The sequence below is a fragment of the Microtus ochrogaster genome, chromosome 7, assembly GCF_000317375.1.
Source record: "Microtus ochrogaster isolate Prairie Vole_2 chromosome 7, MicOch1.0, whole genome shotgun sequence".
In the NCBI taxonomy this organism is placed as follows: Eukaryota; Metazoa; Chordata; class Mammalia; order Rodentia; family Cricetidae; genus Microtus; species Microtus ochrogaster.
This window is the reverse complement of record NC_022014.1, coordinates 2,653,499-2,662,768: the sequence shown is the minus strand read 5'-3', so window position 1 is coordinate 2,662,768 and position 9,270 is coordinate 2,653,499. Positions and strand designations below refer to the sequence as shown.

Here is a 9,270-nt window from a genome sequence, read left to right as displayed (position 1 = left end):
TCACCTGGGAAGCTGCACCTCTGCTCTGGCTACTTTGTATCTTCTAGAGCGACGCCTGCACCAGCTGCTGGCCCTCACAGCCTACCCTTCTTCTGCTGATGTTGCTCTTGGGAAGGAGACTCAAGGCGTCTTGTTAGTCTTCTTTAGGATTTACCTGGTGTTCTGGGCTCAGGGATGTAGTCTGCTTTCATTTTTTTCTATCAGCATGGACCCAATTTCCGATTTCACTCTGTTGTGCAGATTAAGAGTGAAGCTCTCCCCCGTGGGATCGCCTCTACTTTTCGTTAAAAGAAAAAACTAAGATGAAATTTACATCAATTTAGCCATGATACAGTGTAGCGTTTGGTGGCATTTAACCACCAGTGTTTTGTGACATTACATCTACTGAGTTCCAAATGTCACTCTAACAGGAAATCCCTCCTCACCAGGGAGGGAAACCCTCCCTCGCCCCATCACTCCCTCCCCTCCCTCGCCCCGACACTCTTAGCCCTTTCTCACTCCCATAACTCCAAGCAGTCAGCTGCTTGCCCCAGCCCCACCCAACCATCCTTCCATGGAGCGTGCTATGTCCTACAGGGCGGTGTTCAGACACCAACTTACTGTTTCTAGAAAACGGCTTTCAACCTGTGTGTTGTGATTCCTTGGGGTGTGTGTGTGTGTGTGTGTGTGTGTGTGTGTGTGTGTGTGTGTGAAACAACCCTTTCACAGGAGTGGCCTAAGACCATCTTCATATAACATATTCACATTAGGATTCATAACAGCAAAATCACAGCTATGAAGCAGTAATGAAAATACCACAACATGAGAAACTGTATTAAAGGGTTGCAGCATTAGGAAGGTTGGGGGGACCACTGTTCTAGTGCATTGTTATTTCCTGCACCCACAATGCTTCTGTGCTGGGGGGACCAGCAAGGGGGAATCAGAGACATCGGGGTTCCCCAAGATGCTAAGGAGTGGGAATCATGGAGGGCCCCAGAGGAAAGGCATTGGGCAGAATGCCAGTCTCTGGGATTCCCTAGCCAACAGTGCCTCCTCCGGATCAGGGTGTGGCCAGCCTCAGGTTTTGCACGCAGGAAGTCGAATCGTGGGAGGCCATGCTGCCTCAGCTGGCACATGGCCGTGGCAGGCTAGCCTCCGTCTGCAGAAGGTGCATGTGTGTGGAGGGTCCCTGCTCAGCCCAGAATGGGTACTCACAGCAGCCCACTGCTTCTCTGGGTGAGTGACCCCATGAGGCCTGACCACCTGGGCTTATGGGGCAGTGATAGCAAATAGGTCCTTGCTTAGCCTATGATTGACACCCAAGTCCAAGATTTTCTCTTCAATAAAGAAAACCACATTAAGGTGCCACCCACCTAAAGTGGCAGTGTGCAGGCCCAGTGAGGGTGGGGTCCCCTCTCCCACATCTGCCAGTACATGGCAAAGAACACTTAACCTCCACTGGGCTTAAGAGTGAGCCTAGCCACCTAGCCAGCTTGTATTTGGGAGGTATCCTAAATCTAGTCAGCCCGAAGCCCTTCTATTTTTCTTGCATTCTCCAGGACTGCCTTTCCCTGTTTTAGAACAGTGGGGCCCCCAGAATGCTGGACACCTTCCAGCCAGAGGTGGCAGGAGCACAGGCTGCCATCCTTGGGCCCTGGAGTGTGAGGCACTGCCAGGTTCATGACCCGTGTACACAGTAGATGTTTCTGTGCCTAGAGTCGAGGACAAGTGGGACACTGGGTATTGGCAGAGGTGGGTGGTGGGTAGCTCAGTCATTGTTCGAGGGGGACACTTACATCTCTCCCTGCCTCCCAGGTCTGTGAACGCGTCCGATTACCAGGTCCACTTGGGAGAGCTGAAGATCACCCTGTCGCCCCATTTCTCCACCGTAAAGCAGATCATCCTGTACTCTGCCCCCCCGGGGCCACCAGGGTCCAGTGGAGACATTGCCCTGGTGCAGCTGGGCACCCCTGTGGCCCTCTCCAGCTGGGTCCAGCCCGTGTGCCTCCCAGAGGCCTCAGCTGACTTCTACCCGGGGATGCGGTGCTGGGTGACAGGCTGGGGCTACACACGGGAGGGAGGTGAGGAGAGCCCTTTCTGAAACCCTTTCTCGTGGGGAATAAGGGAAGGCAAGGGCTACCTGGAGGGAAGCAGGAGCCACGGGTGCTACCACTTGCTCCTAGTGGCCACACCTGTTCCTCCTGAAAGTCAAACACATACTGGTCTCCACCAACATCAACATCTGATCCACAGATGGGTGTGTGTGTGTGTGTGTGTGTGTGTGTGTGTGTGTTTGAGTGGGGGGAGGGAGGCAGAGGCCAGCATGGTGGGAGGCTGACTGGATGAGGGTGTGCCTGCCACTTGCTCACTCCCGGCAGTGTAGGGCTGGTTATTCAGGCTACTCCTGAACCTTCCTTTCTCTCAGAGCCCCTGAAGCCCCCATACAACCTGCAGGAGGCAGAAGTCTCCGTGGTGGATGTAGAGACTTGCAGCCAGGCCTACAGCAACCCCAATGGCACCATCATCCAGCCAGACATGCTATGTGCCCGGGGGCCTGGGGATGCTTGCCAGGTGAGCTAGCTGGGAACATGGAGGGATGGCATAGCCTGAAGCATGGTGAGGGGCCCCAAATCCTTGGCATCCCATCCTCATTCTGACCTCTCCTGCAGGATGATTCTGGAGGGCCACTAGTCTGCCAGGTGGCTGGGACCTGGCAGCAGGCTGGCGTGGTCAGCTGGGGTGAGGGCTGTGGCCGCCCTGACCGGCCTGGTGTCTACGCTCGAGTTACTGCCTATGTGAACTGGATCCACCACCACATTCCAGAATCGGGTGGTCCAGGAATACAAGGGTTTTCCTGGATTCCCCTCCTGGTTGGCCTCTTCTTTCCCAGCCTCCTCCTGCTGTTGGTCTCTGGAGTCCTAATGGTCAAGTGCTGGCTGGGGAGATCCGGCCTAGGCTCCACCTCCCACCCAACTTCAGACCTCTGACTGAGGTGTCACAACCCAAACACATCTCTTAAATAAGTTAGTGTTTATTCAGCTTTGCCTTGCCCCTTCCCGCCCCTTATCTTTGACTTAGGAAGCCAAGTTTTTCTGCATCTGATTATTGCAACATTAACCTGAATGTGTGAAACAGGTGACTCAAAGCAAATGGATGGCAAATAAATGTCAAGGCCCAAGGCCTGGGATGGAACGGGAAGCCCCGCCCATTCGGGACTGTGGCGTCTTATTGCACGGGCCATTGCTCCTCGGTGATGTTGCCCTTCCCAGGGCCACTGACAAGTTTCTAGACCTTCTAAGAGGATGGAGTAGGGAGAGGGGTCATGTGAGAGGAAGAGCGCTGAGTGATGGACAAGAGCGAGACCGTGAACGGAGGTGATAACTGGATGTGGTGGCCGCGGGACCAAATGTCTGCCCACCGGGGCACGAGGGGCTCAAGCATGTGTTCCCTATGGGAATCTGTGTCACGTGGATGGAGCTGCGGTGCCCTCCTGCCCATGAGGAGTTTCTGGTCCTTCCCAGGACAGAGCCTCTCCTCCCGAGACTGATGACCTGGTCCTGGTAACGACTTCAGATGGTGGTGGTTAAAACTCAGGAAAACCCAAACCTGAATCACCACGAGGGAGGCTCGTGGGGCCCGAGGCTGCTCCTGTGTCATGGTGCAGAGACTGAATGTCTGCTGCCTCTCCCGGGATGGTATCTCCGGGTCCCTCTGCCTCAGTGGGGCCTGAGCCAGGGTCCACTCATGGCCCTGACTGGGGCTACCACCCTGCAGGGAGCCACCAACCTGAACGCCAAAACCCTGTGTACACGCAGTCCAATCTACACAGGCTCATCACCACTGTCATCTGGGGCAGGGGTGGCTGGGGGAGACCCTGGTTTCTTCAAGGGGGCCTGGGGCACAGTGAGGTACAGTCCTTGTCCCTTCTCTGGAGGGTCGCCAGAGGGCACAGAAGGTTCAGTTTCATGGTGAACAAGAGGCACTATAGCCCCCGACAAAGAAACTCTGGGTTCTGTCGTCATGCTTTGGTCACTGTCCAAGAAAGAGTCTCCACCAGGTCCCCCCTTGTCCAGAGGCTCGAAGGCAAAGTTGGGGACGGTCAGGTGCTCTGCCCGGCAGGAGGCCTGGCCCCAGCGCTCACCCTTGGCTACAGCATCCCCTCCAGCGCCTGGGCCCTCTGTGAACTCGGGGCAGTCCCTGTGGAGGGCAGCCTCGCAGGATGGGGTTCGGCGCCTCAAGGTGGTGTTGCCACCTTCGGCTGCAGGAGGACGGGAGGAGCCCTCATCCTCAGCGGGGGGTTCGATAGAGATGCAGGGAGGGCTCATCTTCTTCTTCCTTCGTGCACCAAGAGCTGGTTCGAGCTCTGAGGCCCGGCTCCTCCCCTCCCCAGACTCCAGGTGGCTGTCTCCACTATCCAGTTCCACAGAGGGCCACCGCTGGACATCTGCCCTACCTGGTTTGTCCAGGAAGCTCTGAGCATCTACACTGCAGAACCTGCGTGGGTCCCGCCCACTGCCCACTGCACCTTTGGCAGCAGGGGAGGCTGTTGGGGAGGCCTCCGGGCTGTGGGGCTCTGTGGCCGACCAGGGGTGGGCTGAGCTGGTGATGTGGCTGACCTCCTCGTCCGCTGGGTCCGCTGCTTCCACCTCATCACCTCCCAAGGTGGGAGGGCGGCTGGAGATGCAGCGCTGCCCGAAAGTGTGCTTGCGAGTACGGACACTTGCAGGTCGTGGGGAGCAGGGAGGGGACCGCAGGGAGCCCAGAGGCACCTGCCTCGTGGAGGTATTTTCGGCAGGCTCTGTGTGGTCTGGGATGTTCTCTTCTCCAGCATCATCAACCTGACCTTCCAGGGACTCGGTGTGCATGGCCTCCTGAAATGACATGGGATGGCCAAGTTAAAGGCCCTATCAAGCACCCAGCAATCAGGCACCTTTTTCCCCACTGGGCCCTGAGAAGGTCAAGTTGGTAATACTCCAGGGTGGCTCTCACCCTTTTGGATGGGCCTGGGAGCTGTTGATTTGAACATCCCTGATGCTGGCCTCACCCACTGACCTATGAGACTTCAGAGGATGAATCTGCTATACTGTGGGTACACGGAGAACTCTGCCTGGGCATCTGAGTTCCTTAGACAGTCTTCTGGGGCCCGGAGAACTTTAAAAGGGCCCAGGTCGCGTCCTCACTCTTGAGCCCCATATACCTACAGTCCAACTTCTACCCCAGGAACAGGAAATTCCCAAGAGCTCTTGGGCCAGGTAGAACTGAGGAGAAGGACAGGAAGAAGCTATGGACCAATGGACCAGGCTGGGTGATAGAGGCATATTAACCACTGTGGGGGACCGAGGCTTCTGCATAAGAAAGGGACTTGAGTCCCATGAGGGGCTGTGCTACCATAGCTGGATTATACTGAGTCACCTGGTGGAGGACTCGAGACCCACTCTGCAGAGATGGAAAACTCCAAGTCCAAAAATACATGTATGTAGCACTTGTTCTCTTGGGTCTCAGCCTCGCTAACACTCTGAAGGGGGAAAAGGAACCCTGGGGAGCCCCAAAGGCCTGTGGGATGAAAGTTTCCCTTACCTGTCTGCAGAGGATCCGTGAGAGGCTCAGAGAGCGGGGTGTACCTCGGGGTGAAAGGGCACGAAGGGGATTGCTGGCCCTGGCTGGGGAGGATGCAGCTGATGGGACCTGGAAGGAGGCACGGGGCTCCAGGGGCGGTGAGTGAGCACAGGTGACTGGGCCTGGGGTAGGGATGCATCTGAACTGTGTGGTCTGAAGACCTGGCCTCCCCACCTGTCCTCCAGCCCTCCCCGACATGCTGTCCAATTTCCCACCTGCCCAACCTCCCCGCCCTGTCCCGTTTCCCTGCTGCCCTGCCAGAGTCCACACCCAAAGGGACACTACCAGCGTAGGTCTCCATCTCCACTTCCTGCAGCGGGTGAGGGTGTGGGACGATGGCGGGAGCCACGGGCCGGAACATGTAGCTATCATTGGGCAGGGAGAGCATCCTGGACACAGACACTTTGCGCACCACCAGGAGGTTTGGAGAGTCTGGCTGGGTCCCCGGGCTTTCCTGTGGTGCGGAAAGCTGCTTGTCAGCTCAGCAGCACCCCAGAAACCCTGGGACCCTCCCGGGCCCCTAAGAAGGCTCACCTGTGCTACAGACGGGGGCTGGGCTGCAGATCCCTGAGCCATCTCCAGCTCAATCTCAGCATCCATCTCAGCATCCTCGCGGGCCTCTTTGTTGCTCTCCTCCAGGTGTTTCATGAGCACAGCCACCACCACATTGACCAGCACGAACTGGGCAACCAGCACGAAGGTGACGAAGTAGACAGGAGAGAGTGCAGGCAGGTAGCTGAGGCAGTGCTTGTCCTCACGGGCGCATTCACGCAGAGTGTCCTGGTGGGCAGAGTCACAGCTGTCTTCCCTGTCAGAGCCAGGAAGAGGGGAAGGGGTGCAGCCCCACAATTACCTTCATGATCCCATTCCAGTTGTCCCCCGTGGACACGCGGAACAGTGTGAGGAAGGCCATGCCGAAGTTGGTGAAGGTAGCGTGCCTGCTCAGGCCCTCACAGGGATTGTCCTCGCTGCACTCTGAAAGGAAAAGTCCCGGCCCACTCAGCGCACCCCTGCCTCTGGGGACTGGGACAAGGTCAGCAGACTGTACCCCATGTGGGGCTGTCTGTGGCGTGTGTGGCAGGAACCTGGAGCCCAGGCCTCTGTTCTGCATGGACCTGTCCTCAGCAGACAGCACTATCTGAGCTCCTAAGAACCCTGAAGCCTTAGGCCTAGCCTCTCTGCTCACGGCTGGCATACACCAAGCAATGGGGCTCCCTGGGGTGCAATGAGGCCTGGCTGCCAAGCCTGGCCGCCAGACCTGTCTTGGGAGACTTGGAGGCGGGGAAGAAATGACTTGTACACATTTGATGGGAATGTGTGCAATGACAGAGTGGGAGCCATGCCTGGACGCAGCTCTCTGGGTGGGCAGACATTCTGTGACAACCTGCATGGCCTCTGTCCAACTGGGTCAAGCAAAGGCCCCAGAAGATCCCCATAGCTGGTGGAAGGGCTGAGCAGTTCCCAACGTGCCCTAGCCCAGACAGAATAGTCTTAGACTTCTCTTAGGTAATAAGACAGAAGACACATTGCTGGCAACCTCTCCTGGGGACAATGTTCAGGGTGAGGCGTGGGTATGTGCTAGTGTGTGCATGTCCTCCATGGTACACTTTCACCCTGGAGTGTGACCCTGCTTGGCTGGCTAGAGTGTGGTCTCATGCACCACAGATCCGGGGGTGTGCTTCTGAGTGGGCATGTCTGTGCGCACAGGTGTGAGTATGTGCACCTGCTTTAAGCACTGGGCTGACAAGGTGAAGGTGAACAGGGGGTCAGGCGGTCTGAGAATACACCAGAAGGCTCACAGACTACTTGGTTTAGGCCGGTACCCTGCACTCTGTAAACCCGTGGAGGTGGGGGTGGGGCAGACGCAAGAGCCACCTTCCCGGGGACCAGCATCACCTTCTGGGAGAGGCCCAGAGTGGCCACACTCACCTAGCCTCCCAAACAGCTCCACTCCCAGGGCAGCATAGATAAAAAACAGGAGCATGAAAAGAAGACCAAGGTTCCCTACCTACACGAGAGAGAAGTGGAACAGTGTCAGCCCCATGCTGGCCCGTTCTGCTCTGCCCCACTGCTCCCAGCCCTGGGGAGAGGGCCCAGCTCCAGTTCCACTTAGGCTCTGTGGCCTTCCTGGGCCTAGAGCATCACCCATCCTCCGTCCCGGCTCGGCATGTCTCTGTAAGCTAGCCTCTGCTCCTCCATGGTTCCCAATTGCTCCTGGGAGCTCCTCTACCCTCTGCCTAGCCCTCAAGGCCTAGAGGGGTCTCATGTCTACCACATGGGGAGGCCACCTCAAAGTCCCCACACTGGGTTGGTGCTCAGTGGGCAGGAGCACCAGGAGGGATCTCATACAACCACCTGTAAGGTCTGCCGGGCCAGCGCCTACATATTCCAGCATCCACTCCAGTCCCTATTCAAGGCATTACCCAGGCCTCCATCTCTTGCCCCATGGACAGTAAACATGGTGGAAAGCCACTTGGATGAGGCTTAAAACACTGCTAAGGCCAGCACATATCAGGCAAGATGGAGGCAGACAGTACAGAGGGCTGGAGAGGGGGCATGGAGCTGGGTAGATAGGAATATGCTGAACTGGAGGATGGGCACAGGGCAGGGGTGGCCAGGCAGCAGGCTGGGCTGTGGAGTACGTGTGCAAATCTTCTAGTGTGTTCCTGCTTGGTACAGCCAAGCTGAACAGTGCAGATGCAGTCTGTATTCCGGGGAGAGGAAGGATTGGGGCAGGCCAGAAGGTGCAGAAATTAGGATTCTGGTCAGAATAGGCTCAAAAGCTACCACTGGAGTCCTCTGTCCACTGGCAAGCTCACCTCAGACCCTGCTGATCTTGCTGCGGCCCCTTACCTCCCATGTGCACCAGCTGGGCGGGCACCAGTCACTAGTGCTCTTGCCTAAAGCCTGAGGCCAAGGTAGGATGCCATCTCCAACCTCCTCTCCAGATCAGTCGAGCCAAGCATTCAGGCATGACCCTGGCCTCAGGACAGAGCAAGCAAGCAAGGGACATGTGCCGTGCCCTCCCTGAAGCCTGTCCCCTGAAGGCTTGTGATGGCCTTCAGGGGTGCTGGACTCCAACCTACCTGAGGCAGAGCTTGAACCACAGTATCCAGCAGGGCACGCATGCCTGTGGCCATCTTCAGTAGCTTCAGCACTAGGGCAGGAGCTGAATGTCAAGAGGGCAACGCCGACCCGATAGCCCAGGGGACCCTGGACACCAGTCCCCTTCACTTTCTATCTACAGACCAGGGTTTCCCTCTGGCTGCAGATGTCCCAGGCATTAGCTAAAGATGGAACCTGTCTGTAGCCCATCTGGCTGGGTCTGGGGCCTCCTACTGACAGACAGCCTAAGCAGACCCTCGACAGGGCACACAGAGGCCACCTACCACGGGCGATGCGAAGCACGCGCATGATGCGGATGATGGTGGGGTTGATGGGCAGGGCAGCATTCATCTCAATTTCCTCCAGCGCAATGCCCATGATGGACAGGAGGACTATGGCCAAGTCCAGCTGGTTCCACCTGGCCAGCCATGGGTGAAGCTTAGTGTGGCCATGGCTTGGAGTAGCTGCAGCTCAGCCAAAGCTCACCCAGAAGGGAAAAGAGCCTTCTCCCTACCACCTGCAGCCTGTCCCAGGCCACCTGAGGCCCCGACCTGCCCTGTCTCCAAGACC

General features: G+C 57.3%; 2 protein-coding genes across 5 annotated transcripts in view; one reads left to right on the top strand and one right to left on the bottom strand.

The window, feature by feature from the left end:
* The first annotated feature begins 815 nt into the window (after nt 1-815).
* On the top strand, nt 816-2,978 carry Tpsg1 (tryptase gamma 1). Its single transcript, XM_026780077.1, has 4 exons — nt 816-1,215; nt 1,795-2,060; nt 2,405-2,550; nt 2,649-2,978. Exons 1-4 carry the CDS (start codon nt 944-946, stop codon nt 2,964-2,966), a joined length of 1,002 nt encoding a protein of 333 aa, XP_026635878.1. The 5' UTR covers nt 816-943; the 3' UTR covers nt 2,967-2,978.
* A 12-nt stretch (nt 2,979-2,990) lies between these two features.
* Cacna1h (calcium voltage-gated channel subunit alpha1 H) overlaps nt 2,991-9,270 on the bottom strand; it is a 59,380-nt gene continuing 53,100 nt past the window's right edge. For 3 of the 4 annotated variants that reach the window (XM_026780075.1, XM_013347313.2, XM_013347314.2), the window contains 8 exons: nt 8,985-9,118; nt 8,682-8,752; nt 7,525-7,603; nt 6,449-6,570; nt 6,130-6,375; nt 5,881-6,049; nt 5,557-5,717; nt 2,991-4,850 (listed from right to left, as the gene is read on the bottom strand). In XM_026780075.1, the coding sequence (XP_026635876.1) occupies nt 3,801-4,850; nt 5,557-5,717; nt 5,881-6,049; nt 6,130-6,375; nt 6,449-6,570; nt 7,525-7,603; nt 8,682-8,752; nt 8,985-9,118 (2,032 nt within the window). In that variant the 3' untranslated portion in view covers nt 2,991-3,800. The remainder of the gene's footprint in view (nt 4,851-5,556; nt 5,718-5,880; nt 6,050-6,129; nt 6,376-6,448; nt 6,571-7,524; nt 7,604-8,681; nt 8,753-8,984; nt 9,119-9,270) is intronic. The other variant, XM_026780076.1, reaches the window with a different exon arrangement.